We start from the raw sequence: 19,609 nt of genomic DNA, 5'->3' as shown, positions 1-19,609 counted from the left end.
CCTCAAAGGGTGTAGCCTGTCACTGTGGAGGTTCCCAGGGGTGAGTATTGTGGGGTGCGCATGTAACACAAGGCTAATCGGCTAAGGTATTGTTTTGGGGCATTTCTTGTTTACCAATTACTAAAGAACCTTCCTAAATATAACACACTGGATAATTGTATATATTTAACAGGAATTTGTGATAAGATGCACATAAAACTAAAAGTGAGTTTTAATTTTAAAGGAATACTCCCACTTTAAAAAATATTTGCTTATCTGATACTTACATCATATTCCTTTTTTTGTAGTGTTGGCTGAGAAAAAAATATATTCCTGTAGTCCTGGAGAACTATAAAGACAAGGGGCCAAAGCTGAAGAGCCGCAAATAATATTGAAGTATGAACAGAAAATGTCTAAAGATACTCCTGTCACATAATCCACATGTCAGGTATCAGGTTGTATGCTCAAAACGTCCAAAACATGAGTGTTTTGATAAAATATTGTTAAATACATACTTTAAAAATTCAGAGTGCTTCATGAGTGTAAAGCGTGTTCAAGTTGGGATCGAGCTTTTAATTGAAAAGGTGCCTGTGCTTTTCATTGATACTTGAAGAACCCTGTCTTCAAATCATATTACATGCCAAATGAACTATAATAATTCTTTGCATTTATATAGCGCTTTTCTCACTACTCGGAGCGCTCAGCAATTGCAGGTTAAGGGCCTTGCTCAAGGGCCCAACAGAGCAGAGTCGCTATTGGTATTTACGGGATTCGAACAGGAAACCTTCCAATGCAGATCCCTAGCTGTGTGTTTACTTGCTCCTCCAAGTCCTAATAGGTACCCTGAGCTTAAATGGAAAGAAAGGGCACGAGGAGGTGCACACACTTGTAATGAGGCCATTACTGAATTACAAATGTTTTGGTATACACATGTTTATTTCTTTTATGTGCATTGGAACAACACAAAAAAACAGGAAAAAAGGCCAAATCTGACATCATTTCACACAGAACTCAAAAACCGGGCTGGATAAAATTATTGGCACCCTCTACTTTATATTTGGTTGCACGCCCTTTGGAAAAAATAACTGAAATCAAGCGCTTCCTATAACCATCGACAAGCTTGTTACACCTCTCAACTGGAATTTCCAACCACTCTTCTTTTGCAAACTGCTCAAGGTCTCTCAGATTTAAAGGGCGCCTTCTCTCAACAGCAATTTTGAGATCTCTCCATAAGTGTTCAATTGGATTTAGATCCGGACTCATTGCTGGCCATTTCAGAACTCTCCAGCGCTTTGTCTTCAACCATTTCTGAGTGCTTTTAGAGGTATGTTTGGGGTCATTGTCCTGCTGGAACACCCATGACCTCTGACACAGACCCAGCTTTCTGACACTGGGCCCTACATTGCGCCCCAATATCTTTTGGTAGTCTTTAGATTTCATGATGCCTTGCACACAGTCAAGGCATCCAGTGCCAGAGGCAGCAAAACATCTTAGAACCTCCACCATGTTTGACTGTAGGTACTGTGTTCTCTTCTTCGTAGGCCTCATTCCGTTTTCTGTAAACAGTAGAATGATGAGCTTTACCAAAAAGCTCTACCTTGGTCTCATCTGTCCACAAGACGTTCACCCAGAAAGATTTTGGTTCCTCAAGTACATTTTGGCAAACTCCAGTCTGGCTTTTTTATGCTTCTGTGTCAGCAGTTGGGTCCTCCTGGCTCTCCTGCCATAGCGTTTCATTTCGTTCAGATGTCGACAGATAGTTGGAGCTGACACTGTTGCACCCTGAGTCTGCAGAACAACTTGAATATGTTTTGAAGTTGATTGGGGTTGTTTATCCACCATTCGGACTATCCTTCATTGCGGTCTTTTATCAGTTTTTCTCTTCCATCCACGTCCAGGGAGATTAGCTACAGTGCCATGTGTTGTGAACTTCTTGATTTATGTTGCGCACAGTGGACAAAGGAACATGAAGATCTCTGGAGATGGACTTGTAGCCTTGAAATTGTTGGTATTTTTCCACAATTTTTGTTCTCAAGTCCTCAGACAATTCTCTGCTCTTCTTTCTGTTCTCCATGTTTAGTGTGGCACACTCAGACACACAACAGAAAGGTTGAGCCAACTTGTCTCCATTTTAACTGGCTTCAGGTGTGATTGCTATATTGCCAGCACCTGTTTCTTGCCACAGGTGAGTTCAAACGAGCACCATATGCTTCAAATAAAACGATTTACCCACAATTTTGAAAGGGTGCCAATAATTTTGTCCGGCCCATTTTTGGAGTTCTCTGTGACATGATGTCAGATTTGACTTTTTTTCTCTGTTTTTTTGTGTTGTTCCAATGCCTATAAAGGAAATAAACATGTACAGTGGAACCTCGATTTGCGAGCATAATTCGTTCCGGAAATGTGCTCGTAGTCCAAAGCACTCATATATCAAAGTGAATTTCCCCATAAGAAATAATGGAAACTCACATGATTTGTTCCACAACCCAAAACTATTCATATAAAAATGATTAATACAAAACATAAAGTAAAAATACATAAAACAAATTAATTTGCACTTTACCTTTGAAAAGAATCATGGCTGGTGTGAGTGAGTTTCTAAACTCTTGTGGGATTGCACCCAACGGGACGACACGCGGAAGAGCATCCCAAAGCAATCGCAGTCTCCCAGCGCTGTAGCAGTTCTCTGTAAAAGCGAATCCGAAAAGATCGCAGACATGCTATAAGCGCCTGCCGTCAATGGGTGATACAAGGAACATTATAAATGTGCAGGGCCCTGCCTGACTGCTGTTTCTGTGTATAAATAACCGCGCTGTTGCCGTTTCAAGCTGAATAAAGCGGTATCCGTCAATAAGGGCGCGCACATAAAGGCGACCTTCAAAAGGGCGACCTCAATTGAGCGCCGAATAAAGGTGCGCGCAAATAAAGGAGTGCTTCAAAAGGGTGACGTCAATTGGGCGCAACGAATAAAGGTGAACGCAACAAAATTACAGAAAATTTATTAAAGGCAATGATTGAACATATAAAAAGGTGAGAGCAAGAATATTAAAACGTCCAATTAATTAATGCATGAACTTCTAACGAACTATTTCTAAAGCTCTCTATATTTCGATGTTTTCAAAATTACAGAAAATTCGATTAAGGCAATGACTGAATGTATAAAAAGGTGAAAGCAAGTTACACTTGAAGCTGTAGATTATGTGCAATGCCACGTAGATATTCGAGATGCAGTCTATTAGCATAATCAAGGACAATTAATTTAATTTGCTCCGAAGGTCATCCTTTTGAAGCTCGCCTTTATTTACGCGTGCCTTTATTCGGCGCTCAATTGAGGTCGCCCTTTTGAAGATCGCTTTTATTTATGTGCGCTTTTATTCTCCGCGCCCAATTCAGGTCGCCCTTTTGAAGGTCGCCTTTTTGTGTGCGCCCTTTTGAATAGAACCGAATAAAGCATGTGTTGCTAAAGTACTGAGACTCAGCTTCGTGTTTTAGGGTGCAAGACGGGGACTCGCATGTCACAGCACACACAGTCACAATGCTAATGCTGTAGTAAACACTATACGCTCGTACAGATGTTGACTACATGAGTGAGGCACGCCGACTCAGACGGAGAATAGGAGACGATTGCCCACAATCCCGCAGTGAGAGAGAGAGAAGAACCATCAGCTCAGTTGTGATCACATGACGCTCAGCAGACAAACTACTCGTACTGCAAGACCTCGCTCGTTTATCAAGTGAAAATTTATTAAAAATTTTTGCTCGTCTTGCAAAACACTCGTAAACCAAGTTACTCGCAAACCGAGGTTCCACTATATATACAAAAACATTTGTAATTGCAATACTTTTCTGGGAGAAATGGTGCATTTTCTGGGAAAATTTCAGGGGTGCTGATAATTTCAGCCAGGATTGTATATCACACCCACAAATATGTACTGTTAGTCCCTGAGACACTAGCAGAATTTAAAAATGTCTAAGCTCAAAACTAATTTGAATAAAAGTACTGTCAGAACAGTTTAAAAATCTAGGGCACAGGTGTCAGACTCCGGTCCTCGAGGGCCACAGTGGCTGCATGTTTTCATTCTAACCATCTTCTTCATTAGTGAGCCGTTTTTACTGCTAATTAACTTCTTTTGCTTTAGTTTTAATTAACTTGACTCAGGCCCCTTAATTGTCTCTTTTTCCTTAATTAGTAGTCAAACAATAATGAGACATCAAACAAGCCACCATATGACCAGCTCACCTGTGCCAATCACACAATATCTGAAAATGAAGAAAGGTGAAGGTCTCAGTAAGGCTGATCTCTTATGTCACCTATACATTTTGACAGTGTTCTTAGAAAAAACAGAAAAATCAACAAATTTGGAAATGAGAGCAGCAACAAGCCATTGAATTAAATAACGGGCTTAATTAACAGCAAGAATCAGCTTCTCATTAAGAGACTGTTTGGAGTGAAATTGGTTGGAGTTTGAAATCCCAGTTTAGCTGGTCATCTGTTGGCTCGTTTCACGTCTCATTTCTGTTTGGCTGCCATTTAATGAAGAAAGGAATCAATTCAGACGACTGAATCCTTAAAAACAGGACTATTAAAATGAAGGGAAAACAAGTTAATTAGCAGTGAAAACTACTCACTGATTAGGAAAAGGGTGAGAATGAAAACGTGCAGCCACTGCGGCCCTCCAGGCCTGGAGTTCGACACCCCTGCTCTAGGGAGTAAATATCACATACATATAAAGATCTTTTTCAACACAATTTTGATAACTGCTTAAAATAAAAATAATAGGCAGGATGTTAACAGATGGTCTACCCTCCATCTTACTTTAACAGGGATAATAAATTATTAATTAATAGGTATTTAATATTATAAAATTAATAATATTCTCAAGAATAATATAAAAAATAATAAAATAAAGAAGAATATAAAAAATAATAAAATAGTCTCCACTAGCAAACTAACAAGTTCCTGATACTTCTGTCCTAATCAAAGATACAAACTTGGACAGATCAAAGTTGGAGTCCAGTAGTCAAAAGAGGAATAAGACGCCACAGCATCCCACTGGGAATAAGATAGAACTAACCCACTGAGAATAATAATAATATTTTTTATTTATACAGCACCTTTCATACATTTGAATATACTTCAGTCTAAAAGGCTGAAAAAGCTGTTTATTCAAACCAAGTTATGTGAATGAGAGCCAGAAAAGAGAAGTCCTCATTACTGGAGGTTCCATCCTCTGAAATCCCACCAGCTCAACATCAACAACAGTGTGCTGCTTACCAGGCACGAGAGTCAGCACATAACCCAAAGAGTGGACCAGTTACTGGTGAGGGCAGGTGAAGATCCTAAGCTTATAGCTCATGTTGAAACACATGACATTGGAAGGACAAGTGCATATTCCTTACAGAAAAAGATTCTGGGAATTTGGAAACAAATTGAAAACCAAAACCAAATCAGTTAGTTTCTCTCAAATCCTTCCCACATGAAGAAAGAATGACACAAGAACAGAACTTAAAATTCAGTCATAATGCTTATTGCAGGACAAAAGTAATTTTTTCCAACATTGTTAACAAACTTCAGAGGATTTCACTTTTTATGGACCATATCACAATTCCAGTGGATCACAAGTTTACATACACTTTGTTCATATTTGGTAGCTTTACCTTTAAATTGTTTAACTGGAGCCAAATGTTTTGAGTTGCCTTCCACAAACTTCATACAAAAAGTTGCTGGAATTCTGCTCAGTTCCATCGGCCATCGCTTATGCGAAGTCGGGTCGCGGTGGCAGTAGCCGAAGCAGGGAAGCCTAGACCTCCCTCTCCCCAGCCAGTTCCTCCTATAATCCCTCCAGCATGTCCTGGGTCTGCCCTGTAGCCTTCTCCCAGTGGGACATGCCTGGAACACCCCCCCTAGGGAAGCATCCAAGGGGCATTCTGACCAGATGCCCAAACCACCAACTGACTCTTCTCAATGTGGAGGAGCAGCGACTCTACTCAGAGTCTCTCCCGAATAACTGAACTCCTCACCCTATCTCCAAGGGAAAGTCCAGCCACCCTGTGGAGAAAACTCATTTCAGCCGCTTTGATTCCTTCTTGGCTCAAGGCCTTGCTGTGGCAGAAGGGCTTGCGTGGTCTAGTGATCCTCGGAGCTATGTTGTCAGGAGCTACATGCTCCTGGTAGGGCTTCCCAAGACAAACAGGTCTGAGTTGAAGATCCAGACTAACTCAATCCTGAGAACCCACATGGATTTAAATCAAGGATCTGCATTTCCCTTGCCAGGGAAAAGGTACCCATGGCCCCAAACTGGAGTCAGGCTTGCTGGTGAGCACCTGGTGGCTGGACCTTTGACCACGCGGCCCAGCTAGGCTCAGCCCAAAGGAGCAACGTGGTTCCGCTCTCTTGTGGGCCCACCACCTTCAAGACAGGCCATAGGGGTCGGGTGCACTATGATATGGGTGGCAGTGTTCCCAATCAGGACACCTGCAAGGTTGAATAAGAGTTTGTAGTGCAGAAATACAACCCTTGGGTGCCACCAGAGGACTGGGTTTGGGGGAGGACAATACTGGTTTCCATGTGACCTGGACATGCTCCCAACATGCAGTACAGTGACACTGGAAGCAGTCCTGGGTCCTGCTTGAAAAGGAGCCCACCACCTCACATTGGGGAGTCAAGATGCAATGGGTGACACTTTTGGAGGAAGCAGGGAAGAAATCGATGTTGTTTAAAATTGTCGCGTTGATCTTTTGAGATTATTGGAAATGTGTGGCGGACAAATTTGTATCTTTCATGAGGGACGTTCAAAAAGTTTCTGCATTTTATTTTATTTTTTTTAACTATTAGAATTTCATAAACAAATGACATGACTTTTCTACATAGTCACCTTTCTTGGTGGTGCAATTTTACCAGCGTTGTACCAACTTTTTAATGAGATCAGCAAAAACTTCTTCTGTTTTTGTCAGTTCCAGGGTTTGTTCTTAATGCCTCGTGGTTGTGGCTGTGGCTGGATGGCCGGAGCGCTCTACATCCATCTCACTAGTACGGCCATTTTTGAACATTTCAGTCCAATTGTAGATCACTCTATGAGAGAGAACTTTATCCCCATACTAAGCACACATGCTTCTGGCACACCTTCTGCCCATAAAAAGTGTATGACAGAACGCCGTTCCTCTTTGGTTCAATTTCTACGTTTTTCAGCCATCTTCACCACAGAGTGACAACTTGTCTACTCAACTGCAAGGGCAGCCAGCTCTGCCTGACAGAACGAGTCACATGACACCCTCAGACACGACCAATTACTACTACTCCTACCGCCTTCACCATTTCCAGCAAAAATATAAAAGTGCGGAAAATTTTTGAATATCCCTCATATTTGAATCCAGAATTCTGTTGGGCCATCACTGTGTCTGTGGGTTGGAGCTCAGGGGCTCAAACATCTTGTTGATTATTTCAGTATACAGTGGAACCTTCGGTCACAACCCGATTTGGTCGTGACCCGAACTAATTTCCCCCATAGGATTGTATGTAAATACAATTAATCCATTCTGGGCCATACATGGTGTATGTAAATATATATATTTTTTTAAAGATTTTTTAAGCACAAAAATAGTTAATTATACCATATAATGCACAGTGTAATAGTAACATAAATGTTTACTTACTTCTTCTGGTCACTCTAGCTCCTTCATCGCTCAGCTGGAACGACCGCTTCCTTCTTCCCTACCGAGTGTTGGCCAAAACACCCCTGGCTTGGGCGCTCTCTCTCTCTCTCTCTCGCTCGCTCACTCACGCGCTCTCTCTCTCTCTCTCTCTCGCTCACTCACTCACACTCTCTCTCTCGCTCACTCACGCTCTCTCTCACGCGCTCGCTTGCTCACTCACTCACTCACTCACTCACACTCTCTCTCACTCACTCACTCACTCACTCACTCACGCTCGCTCGCTCACTCACTCACTCACTCACTCACTCACGCTCGCTCACGCTATCTCACACTCTCTCTCGCTCGCTGCACATGGAATACACAGGGAGAGACTGAACATGTGCGGAAATCATCGGCAAGTATGAACCAGAAGGGAAATTTTCCTTCTATTTTTTTAATATCAAATTTATTTATATAGCACATATAAAAACAATAGCTGACCTAAGCGTTGTACAACCAACAATAACAGAATACGGAAATCTATACTACCAACGATTTCTTTAAGAAGACGAGGAGGGATGACATCTATGGAACAGGCCAAAGGCCTCAAACGACCAATAAGTATCTTTAATAAAGAAAGGGACACCGGCTCAAACTGGTTAAAAGCAGCAAAGCAAGTGGCAATGATGGAGAACTCGTACGAAGGAGGAAGTACAGGGAGGGCTCTAATGTTTGGAACCTTTTCAACAAAAGAAAAAGGAGAAATTCTTAACAGGTTTTTGGGGACACATCAAGGCAAGCAGAGTAAGGGGGGTATCGAGAACAGCACTGATAGCACCAAACAGAGCACGAGGTTTATGGCGGTTTTTTCAAAATAATATCAGGGAAATATGTTGTGTTTTCAGCTTTTAAGGGTTTGCTGATACTTCCGCCAGCTCGTCCTCCAAATGTCAAAAGACACGTGGAACTTGACCGATTTCCACTCGTGTTCAGCCCTCTTGCTTTCAGCATGAGAGGTGTCATGTAGTCATTGTGGCAACACTCTCCAAAATGTTCTGGCAGGTGGAGTGAAATAGTGAGGTTAACCCCTCGGTATCAGACCTAGACGAGGTCACTGAATGAATCCCTTTGACATTATTAAAGGCAGCAGAACACTGCACAGGAGTGGAAGGGGTCAAAAAAAAAACAAATACGACGACAGTGGCGAGACGGAGCACATCATTTAGAAGCAGGACAGAGAAATGATATTTCCAATAAAATAGGTGTGTGGTCAGAACAGCATGCATCACAAAGTTTAATGTTAAATGCAGGCAGACCACATGATAAAATGGGATCTAATGTACATGTCCATACTGTTGGGTGGGGCCTGTGACATATTTAAAGAGGCCACAAGTCTTTAACAGTTCAGAAGGGCAACAGACATGAATATTAAAATCCCCAACCATAAGGACTTTATCATATTGTTGCACTAGCAAAATACCCGCGCTTCGCAGCGGAGAAGTAGTGTGTTAGAGGTTATGAAAAAAAGAGGAAACATTTTAAAAATAACGTAACATGATTGTCAATGTAATTGTGTTGTCATTGTTATAACTGTTGCTGTCTTTTATATATATATATATATATATATATATATATATATATATAATATACACACACACATAAACATTTATATACATATACATATATATACATATCTACATATACACATCTACATATATATACACACATACATAAACACACACATAAGACTTACTGAGTGAAACGGGCTTTCATTGACAATCATGTTACGTTATTTTTAAAATGTTTCCTTTTTTTTTCATAACCTCTTTAACACAGTACTTCTCCGCTGCGAAGCACGGGTATTTTGGTAGTATATATATATATATATATATATATATATATATATATATATATATATATATATATATATACATATACACACATACATGCAGTTTTAATAACACAGAAATCAATATAAACATTAACATCATTATCATATGAGAATATGAAGTAATATATAAGAAGCACATTTCATATAAATTATTAAACAGTAAAATCTTCTTCTGTAATTTGCTACCGTGGCAATTTGTGTCTGTCCAGGATTTTAAATGACCTGTAGCTCGCAAACCGTTTCACCTATACACTTGAAATGTGGTACACATATAGTACGTCACGTCTACTATCCGCTTTATGGGTGATGATCGTTTTACTCTTTTTATCTTTATTTTATTTTATTGTAGAATCAACTCCTATCTGCGCACAGCAGGGCAGCCGTGGGCGGATGCGTATGGTGTATTCACTCCATGTTATCGTGCATTGCGCTGTCAGTGGTATTTTGATAAAAGAATTTGAACAACATATAAGAAGCGTATAAATTATTAAACAGTAAAACATTAAAATTTAAGAAGTAAAGTTACATTACTGCGGTGGGTTGGCACCCTGCCCAGGATTGTTTCCTGCCTTGTGCCCTGTGTTGGCTGGGATTGGCTCCAGCAGACCCCCGTGACCCTGTGTTCGGATTCAGCGGGTTGGAAAATGGATGGATGGAAGTTACATTAAGTACTACTGCAGTGCCTTCGGGTATACCTCATTTTTTGTTTGCCCATTACATGCTTAAATGTATAAATTTTTTGGTGCACCTACCCGAGAACACGCGACATATAACAGAGCGTGGGAGAAGCATGGATTTTAAACACGCGTTGAGTTCATCTGCTGGTCTCCCTCATGGAATAACTGGTAATGTTTGACTAAAATATCCTGCAGGGATCTCATAGTGAGAGCATTGAGGAGGTTGTTGACTGCACTACTGACTACATCAACTTCTGTATGGACATTGTAGTTCCAGTAAGAACAGTACGCTGCTATGCTAACAACAAGCCATGGATTACAAGTGACATCAAGGGCCTTTTGAATCAGAAGAAAAGGGCTTTTAAAGACGGTGATCAGCATGAGCTCAAGCGTGTGCAGAAGGAACTCCGAGTCCAACTCAGGGCGGCGAAGGAGCAGTACAGGAGAAAGCTGGAGCAGAAGTTGCAGAATAACAGCATGAAGGAAGTGTGGGATGGGATGAAGATCATCACTGGCTGCAGCTCGAAGCGGGGTACCACCTTTGTGAGAGACGTGAAGAGAGCAAACCAAATGAACAACTTTTTTAACAGGTTTGACCACCCTAACCCACTCTCACTCTCACCTCGGAGTACTGCACCCTCCACACATCCTTCTGCTGATACCAGCATAGGAAAAACATCCCCACCCATAATAACAACAGCGCAAGTGAGCAGAGAGCTGAGGAGACTTCGTGCCAGCAAAGCAGCGGGTCCAGATGGAGTATCGCCACGACTGCTGAAGGTCTGTGCATCGGAGCTGGGGGGTCCTCTACAGCGCATCTTCAACCTGAGCCTGGAACAGGGGAGAGTCCCGAGGCTTTGGAAAACATCTTGTATCACCCCAGTCCCAAAGGTATCACGTCCTAGTGAGCTGAATGACTTTCGGCCTGTTGCTCTGACATCACATGTGATGAAGACCATGGAGAGGCTGCTGCTTCACCACCTTAGGCCACAGGTTCAACACGCCCTTGACCCTCTGCAGTTTGCATATCAGGAGAAGGTGGGAGCGGAAGATGCCATCATCTATATGCTACACCGATCCCTCTCTCACTTGGACAGAGGCAGTGGTGCTGTAAGAATTATGTTTCTAGACTTCTCTAGCGCCTTCAACACAATCCAACCTCTGCTCCTTAGGGACAAGCTGACAGAGATGGGATTAGATTCATACCTAGTGGCATGGATCGTGGACTATCTTAAAGACAGACCTCAGTATGTGCGTCTTGGGAACTGCACGTCTGACATTGTGGTCAGCAACACAGGAGCGCCACAAGGGACTGTACTTTCTCCAGTCCTGTTCAGCCTATATACATCGGTTTTTATTTTGTGAATTTCCCATCGGGATTAATAAAGTATCTATCTATCTATCTATCTATCTAAAATGTACAGCGAGTAAAACGACATTACCTCCTATTTTTTTTTTTACGATCTCTGAGATCTTGCTTTTTTCGGTTCAAGGCTTCATAAGCTCTTTTATGTTGTATGGTGTACTTATCCCAAACCATCATCTTTGAATGTTGCAAGACTTTCACCTTGTATGTAGATCGGGGTAATTACATTCATTGCATTCCTAGTCTGAATCACAATGTGATTGTATGGGTGGTTACCTGGCACTGTAGGGTTGCCACCCGTCCTTTAAAATACGGAATCATGCCGCGTTTGAGAATGAAATTGCGCGTCCCGTTTTGAATCAATACTGGACGGGATTTATCCAGTATTTTTTTTATCATTTTTTTTTTAAAGCAGCGTCTCATGCAAATCATCCCACACGCATTTTATGAAGATGCCTCCTTTCCTAGTTTTGATTGGGTAATACTTGATGTCATCGTTAGTTTGATTGGTGTTTTTAACTGTCCAGTGAGGAGGGCGTGTCTTTTAAGTACAGTCTGCAAAGTGTTGGCACTGAGATGTGGCGTCAGCGCCATACTTGAAGCCCCTAACGTTGCGGTCAGCAAGTCGGCTAACATCCGCCATGTGCCGTCTTTCAGTTGCGAGAAGCAGATCATAGAATGGTTGAAACTGTTGCCCCTAACGTTGCGCCATGGCGTGTGGTTCGTTTATACCTCGTGTCTTCTCATTAAACTTTTATCTCGCGAATATGTTATTGCAATCTGCAGCGGGAGCGTTTCTATAAAGTTAATTTAAACTTACGTTTTACACCGTGCTTTGTTTCCCTTATGAACATGCTTGTATGCTTAACTCGCTCCGTTCTCAATTGTTTAATAAATTTTTTGGTCTTCGCTGTTTGCGGCTGTTCCTCCATTTCCCCCTACTTCGTTGTTTTATCTCGCGAATATGTTATTGCAATCCTTAACGGGAGCGTTTCAATAAACTGATTGAAAATAGTTTTGCATTTACCTTTTTAGTAAAAGGCAAGCTTTTAAGCCTGAGAAATCACCGTGTAAATGCACACGTTTAATTGGACATGTGTTAATATGTATGGTTACACAGTATTAAAAGACAGTGAACAACGTCAGTTACCTTTGTTCCCGCGTTTGATAAAAGGTGAGCTTTTAAGCCTGAGAAATCACCCCGTAAATGCACACGTTTAATTGCACATGTGTTAATATGTACGCTTACACAGTATTAAAAGACAGTCAAAAATTAACGTCATTTACCTTCGTTCCCGCGTGTGACTCGTGCTGTAAATGTCTTCCTTGTTTTTAGTTCACGTGATTACGTAGGAGGCGTGATGACGCGATACGTGACTCCGCCTCCTCCATTACAGTGTATGGACAAAAAATATGTTCCAGTTATGACCATTACGCTTTGAATTTCGAAATGAAACCTGCCTAACTTTTGTAAGTAAGCTGTAAGGAATGAGCCTGCCAAATTTCAGCCTTCCACCTACACGGGAAGTTGGAGAATTAGTGATGAGTCAGTCAGTGAGTGAGTGAGTCAGTCAGTGAGGACTTTGCCTTTTATTATTATAGATAATCCCAGCTAAGAAATTAAGAGAGCTCTTTGATAAAACCTTTATTGTATTTAGGTGGGCAGTTTACTGTGTTTTGCAAAACTGGATAAATTCAAGCCATCTCAGACATATTCAGCTCAAAGTGGGAATAAAGGTTTGATGACAATTTTTTTTTTTTTTACAAATTAAACTTTTCTTAAAAACAGTCGCTACTCCTCCTCGTTGTCCAGTAGTACTCGGCGAGTTAAAATAAGTACAATCCTGCAGTCAAAGTTCTCAAAACACATTTGATTCACCAGCATTCAACAAGGTCTCAATCCAATTCACGGGAGGTAAAAAAAACTCATTAAGAATAACCGTCTTATTTGTTAGTGAGCTGGCATTCATTTACTAAGGCTGTCTGTCCTGGTCACCACCGGGGGTGCCTGAAACAGCTGACCCCACCTCTGTAAAAATAAAATGAATGAAAGCGGGGAACGTCCCAAGCCAACAACAGATACTAACCAGTGTTGCAGATGCCCTGATTATGGAAGGACCAGGGGAGAGAGAATATTTCAGACCGTTTCTCCCCCAGGCCAACAGAGGGCAGCCCCCTTGGTTTCCATAAGTAACATGGCTCATTGCAGTAACAGGTTTTAACAGTCGTATTTTGAATCGATCTCAGCCTGGTGTAAGGCTGTGTTGTACTGTAAGTGTTTTTGAGGGCTTTGGTGTGATGTCTGAAGGCAAAGTCTGGGGTTCCGATATAAAATTACATGGTTAAGAATAGAAGTTTGACGTTTCGGGAGTTGAATGAGCAGGTATGAAATTGTGTTTTAGGAAATGGAGGTTATTTTCAAGAAATGTGGTCATTGCTGTGTCATCGCACGTGGGAGGCTGCAAGCCTGAAGATGAGTAATTCTACGAGTTGTTTTATGAGAATTGTGTTACATTTGTACCTACATGCATATTTATTTTCACTTTATTTTTTATTTGATTTACTTTGTTAATCCTCGAGGGGAAATTTGTCTAATGCTCCACGTTAACTCTCAAGTCATTCTACTGTGAATGATATTCCATAAAAAACTTGAAGAGCAGATCCAGCTTGTGGTGTCCACAAGCGGATCATGGTGGCAGACGTTTGCCTTACTGGTCGAAATCCACAACATTACAGGGTGAGAATGATTCATCGTCAGAAAATTAGTTAACGGAGTGAATCATTTCTGTTGCTGAGTTAATAAACATGAACCAGGACGATGTAACATCTCTCTGGGCAGTAACATGGATGAATTCGGAGTCTGGGTCACACATTTTGTCCAAAGTTTCACTGTGGTGGGGCCAGTGATACTGTCCATCTGTACTGACACCACATTGGAAGCCATCATCTCTTCCTCTCAAGATTTTCCACTATCGCTACCACCATCATCTATTGAACCCAAGGGATGTATGAACTGATCATTAATAATCATTAAGACACCCACCCAGGGGGAACACCAATAAGGAAAGGAAAAAATGTGATTGATCAGGTCCAACCAGAGGGACACCAATTAAAGATTAATTTTAAGTTAGTTAACGATCAGTTTTGCCTTCTGCAGTACCGTCGATTACTCAAATAACTCGGTAAGGCTCCTAATTTATTTCCCTTGCCTTTCCTTCTTGTAGGAGGCAGAGCACCGACTGTTAGACTTATTTCAAGGTAACCAAAGCACAGAATAATACAATTTATCGCTAAAAACAAGGATTATAGAAATATAAATGTATGTGTATGTTGACATGTAAGATGGGACACAGACAGACTAGACACACAAAAATATAACGAGAGGCTGGCTGATTAAATTCTATTTAGAGTTCAAATTTATTGTGTCACAGATAAATAGTTTTACGTTACCAAGTCTATAAAGTTGACATCTGATGTTCTGTGGAGTTGTTGCTTCTCCTGGTTCAAGTGGAGGATCCTCCTTGGATTGGAGTGCACTCCTCCCGTTTACTGCATGATCCTTTTTGTGGTGATTGGTGAAGCTGCTGTTGAGCCCTTTGTTTCGTCGTCTAAAACTGAAGCCAGCTCTTTACTCGTTCTGGCACTTCTTGAATTCATTTAATGAATTAAAATTTCAGCCCAATGGCCCACAGCTTGCCATGGCAGTGAGGCTGTCAATTTCTGATCCACAGGGTCCTCAGCTTTCAGAGGTTTTCAGTCATTTAGAAGGGTTCCCCCTCCCTGGGAGAATCTCTAAGGAATTCAGTGAGCGTGTCCAAAGAATATCTTGAAACGCACAAGTGGAACTCGATTTAACTTTAACAACAACAATATTATAAAACACATTTTCATACAACAATGTAGCTCAAAGTGTTTGACAAGGTGACAAAAAAGAAACAAAGATTAGGCAATAATATTGAATAGAACAACAACAAAACAAGGTAAGATCAGATAGCCGGAAGGACTGAAAAACACACACACACATAAAAAGTTCAGGTAAGCTGGAGGAAAAAATCTGCAGGGGTTCCAAGATCACAAGTCCATCCAGCCCCCATTGGGCATTCTACCCAAAATGAATCTATCGCTAAATCAAACCCCTTTAGCTTTCATGTTTCACATGAAAGAATTTGATCAAGTTGGTCTCATGGACAACTGAGATACCCAAATTCATTCAAACATCTCAAGAGGGCTGCATGGTGCAGATCGTCACCACAGAAGAACCAGGGAAAAAACAGAATAGTGGTGATTAGAATAGAAAGTGTAAGGGGATGTATAACATCTCCTGATTGGATTAAAGTTTCTTCCAGATCCTAAATCTGTATCCTCATATGCGAGTTCATCTGTCCATCAGAGTCATCATTCCATGATTTAACAACTTTGTTCTTGCTGGAGTACATTTCTTGCCTTCTGGCTCAAAGAAGCCTGCAGAGGGGCATCAGGAGAGGACTCCGCTCCACATTCAACTGACATCTGCGTTATCCGATAAAGTCCAGGCAGATCCAGGTACAAGCTGGAGTTCAGTCTCTTAGTTATTCCTCTTATATTTGCTTTCTTAATGGGCCTGGTAAGTTTAGTAGAACGGGCAATGCCCACTTTGTCCTACTTGTGCGGTGGCAGAGGGTGTGCACTATTTTATCCGAGGAGACGTGCACTCGGTATGAATTACTTTCTTGGATTCTTTTTAAACTATAAGAGTAGGTTTGCCTTGATAAGGTTGGGTATAGTTCTTGTATAATAAAGCCCACCTCAAAAAAAGGTACAGTTAAACCTTGGATTGCAAGTAATTTGGTCTGCAAGTGTTTTGCAAGACGAGCAAAAAATTTTTAAATTGATAAACGAGCGAGGTCTTGCAATACGAGTAGTATGTATACACTGTCTGCCGGGGGTCACGTGATCACAACAGAACCGATGGTTCTTCTCTCGCTCTCTCTCTCACTGTGGGATTGTGGGTAATCGTTTCCCATGCTCAGTCTCAATCGGCATGCCTCACTCGTTTAGTCAACATCCGTACGAGCGTATGCTGCTTACTATCGCATTGTGAACACGTGTGCGTGCGTAAAGCATTTTTTTAAATTTTGTGCCCAAGTGTAGTGACTGTTCTTTAATAACGGCACTAGATTAGGGAGATGTGTAAAATGTGGGAAAGAGTGCAAAGTTTTGTCGAAAGCACCACTCGAAATAAGGCTGTAGCAATCCGAGCGATGAATCTGTTTAATGGCAATGCAAGGTCACATTTCCACGAAATCTTCAAAAGGAAGCAAAAGCAACTGCCATTGGATTGGTTTCCTTGTTAAAGTCACAAAGAAAAAGATTCCAGATAGCAGGGCTTTAGTTAGTTAGAGTGAAAGTCGTCCTACACGATAACCATCCTCCTCCTCTCCTCTCTCTCTCCCTCACACCAGCCACGATTCTTTTCAAAGGTAAAGTGCGGGTTAATTTGTTTGATGCATTTTTACTTTATATTTTATATTAATCATTTTTATATGAATATTTTTGGGTTGTGGAACCAATCATCTGAGTTTTCATTATTTCTTTTGGGGAAATTCGCTTTAATATACGAGTGCTTTGGATTACAAGCACATTTCCGGAATGAATTATGCTCACAAACCAAGGCACCACTGTACTTAACAAGACTGGAGTAGTTGGCAGGATTACATTTCTTCCTTCCTCACCTGACAATGTACTGCTTGCTACATTCATTGCAGCAACACGGCCTTTTCTCCTGTGTGAATTCTTTGGTGGCACTGAAGATTCCTTCTTTGTGAAAACCGTTTGTCAGATTCATCACAGCCATACAGCTTCTCTCGGAGATTAATGTCCCAACAATGGTTTACTTTTCAGGACAGGAGTAACACCTCATCACTCTCGAGTCCTCAAAGTGTGCTTCTTTTTCTAGAGTTATTTTCATACTGCTCGTTATTCTCTTCAGTTGGCTGCCAGGGCTCGGCGTTGTATAAGATGTATGCAATTTTCATTATGCTATCACTTATTAAGTTTATTACATAGAGATTTCACATACAATTCTTTTTGTTGCCGATAGATGGCGGCACCTACCCTGTATTCCAAAAGGGCGAGAAGACGGTTGTCAGTCGAACAGTTGCATAATTAGATCTGGACCACGCTGGTACTTGTATTGTTCTTAATGGTTCTTCCTTCTGTAATTCATATGGAGTGATGTTGATTAGTAAGACCTCGATATTTTTTGTTTTTTTGGTTTGTTGATTCCAGCACAAGTGGCACAATCACATTCAGAACAACACTATGGCTTCTCCTCTAGGTGAAGTAATTTGTGCGAGAGAAGTTGGCACTCTTTTAAAAACTGTTTGCCACAATCATTACAGTGATATGGCTTCTCCCTCATGTGACTCGTTTTGTGTCTCTTAAGGTACCTTCCATTTGAAAAGTGTTTGCCACATTCAGAACAACAATATGGCTTCTCATCTGTGTGAATTCTTCGGTGTCTCTGAAGGCAGCTTCTTTGTGAGAATTGTTTGCCACATTCATTACAGCAATAGGGCTTCTCCCCAGTGTGGATTATTTTGTGGGTCTGAAGATGGCCTCTTTGTGAAAACTGTTTGCCACATTCAGAACAGCGAAATGGCTTCTCCCCCATGTGACATATTTTGTGTCTCTGAAGGTAGCTTCCTTGTGAAAACTGCTTGCCACATTCAGAACAGCAATACGGCTTCTCCCCGGTGTGAATTCTTTTGTGGTTGTGAAGGTGGCATCTTTGTGAAAACTGTTTGCCACATTCGTTACAGCAATACGGCTTCTCCCCGGTGTGAATTCTTTTGTGGGTCTCAAGAGATCCTCTTCGTGAAAACTGTTTGCCACATTCATCACAGCAATAGGACTTCTCTCCGTTGTGAATCATTTTGTGGCTCTTAAGGTTGCTTCTTTGTGAAAAATGTCGGCCACATTCATTACAGCAATATGGCTTCTCCCCGGTGTGAATTCTTTTGTGGTTCTGAAGATGCCCTCTTTGTGAAAACCGTTTGCCACATTCAGAACAGCTATATGGCTTCTCTCCCATGGGAATGGTCCCAAGTGTGCTGTTTGCACAGATTTGTTTACCACACTCAGTAGAGTAGCTATTTTCGATTCCTGTATAAATAAATAAAAAAAAGTAAAGATTTCTTAATCTACTGTGCGAACACTGACATTAAGTCATAGCATTAAATGAACACTTTGTGAAATCATGAACAACTTGCATAAGAAATTGTAATATATAAGGGAAAAAGAACAAGTGCAGTGACTTTCCTTATGCAACTTAAGTTTTCCAAATATTCCTACTCAAGCACAATCCATGTAGAAAAGATGTTAGAACAGCAAAACTAAACAGATCACATGTGAAAGGTGCAATTGACAAGATTAAAGGTCACATTTTCTTACCTATAGTACGGAATGATATTTTTTCACTGTACTTTTAAAATGTTATAAAATTACATGTTTTTTTTCATAACTTTTATGGACAGAATTTCTAGGCGCAGCCAGGGTGTTGAGGGGGTCCAGTTTGGTGGACTCAGGATTGGGTCACAGCTTTTTGCAGATGATGTTGTCCTGTTTGCTTCATCAGGCCGTGATCTTCAGCTCTCTCTGGATCGGTTTGCAGCTGAGTGTGAAGCGGCTGGGATGGGAATCAGCACCTCCAAATCCGAGACCATGGTCCTCAGCTGGAAAAGGGTGGAGTGCCCTCTCAGGGTTGGTAGCGAGATCCTGCCTCAAGTGGAGGAGTTCAAGTATCTTGGGGTCTTGTTCACGAGTGAGGGAAGAATGGAGCGTGAGATCGACAGGCGGATCGGTGCGGCATCCGCAGTAATGCGGGCTCTGCTTAGGTCTGTTGTGGTGAAAAAGGAGCTGAGCCGCAAGACAAAGCTCTCAATTTACCAGTCGATCTACGCTCCTACCCTCACATATGGTCATGAGCTATGGGTAGTGACCGAAAGAACGAGATTGCAAATACAAGCGGCTGAAATGAGTTTCCTCCGCAGGGTGTCTGGGCTCTCCCTTAAAGATAGGGTGAGA

At 41.4% G+C, this 19,609-nt stretch overlaps 2 protein-coding genes across 2 annotated transcripts in view; both read right to left on the bottom strand.

Annotated features, from left to right (window-relative positions):
* Positions 1-19,609, bottom strand: part of LOC114644701 (zinc finger protein 721-like) — a 250,513-nt gene that overhangs the window by 137,636 nt on the left and 93,268 nt on the right. The window lies entirely within an intron of this gene.
* The window catches only part of LOC114669165 (zinc finger protein OZF-like), a 44,984-nt gene continuing 40,346 nt past the window's right edge, over positions 14,972-19,609 (bottom strand). Inside the window, exon 3 of the mRNA XM_028825319.2 lies at positions 14,972-18,688. Coding sequence (XP_028681152.2) covers positions 17,844-18,688 — 845 coding nt within the window. The 3' untranslated portion in view covers positions 14,972-17,843. The remainder of the gene's footprint in view (positions 18,689-19,609) is intronic.

The sequence above is a fragment of the Erpetoichthys calabaricus genome, chromosome 1 (genome assembly GCF_900747795.2).
Source record: "Erpetoichthys calabaricus chromosome 1, fErpCal1.3, whole genome shotgun sequence".
In the NCBI taxonomy this organism is placed as follows: domain Eukaryota; kingdom Metazoa; phylum Chordata; class Cladistia; order Polypteriformes; family Polypteridae; genus Erpetoichthys; species Erpetoichthys calabaricus.
The sequence above is the reverse complement of the archived record's forward strand: the minus strand, read 5'-3'. Positions and strand labels throughout refer to the sequence as shown.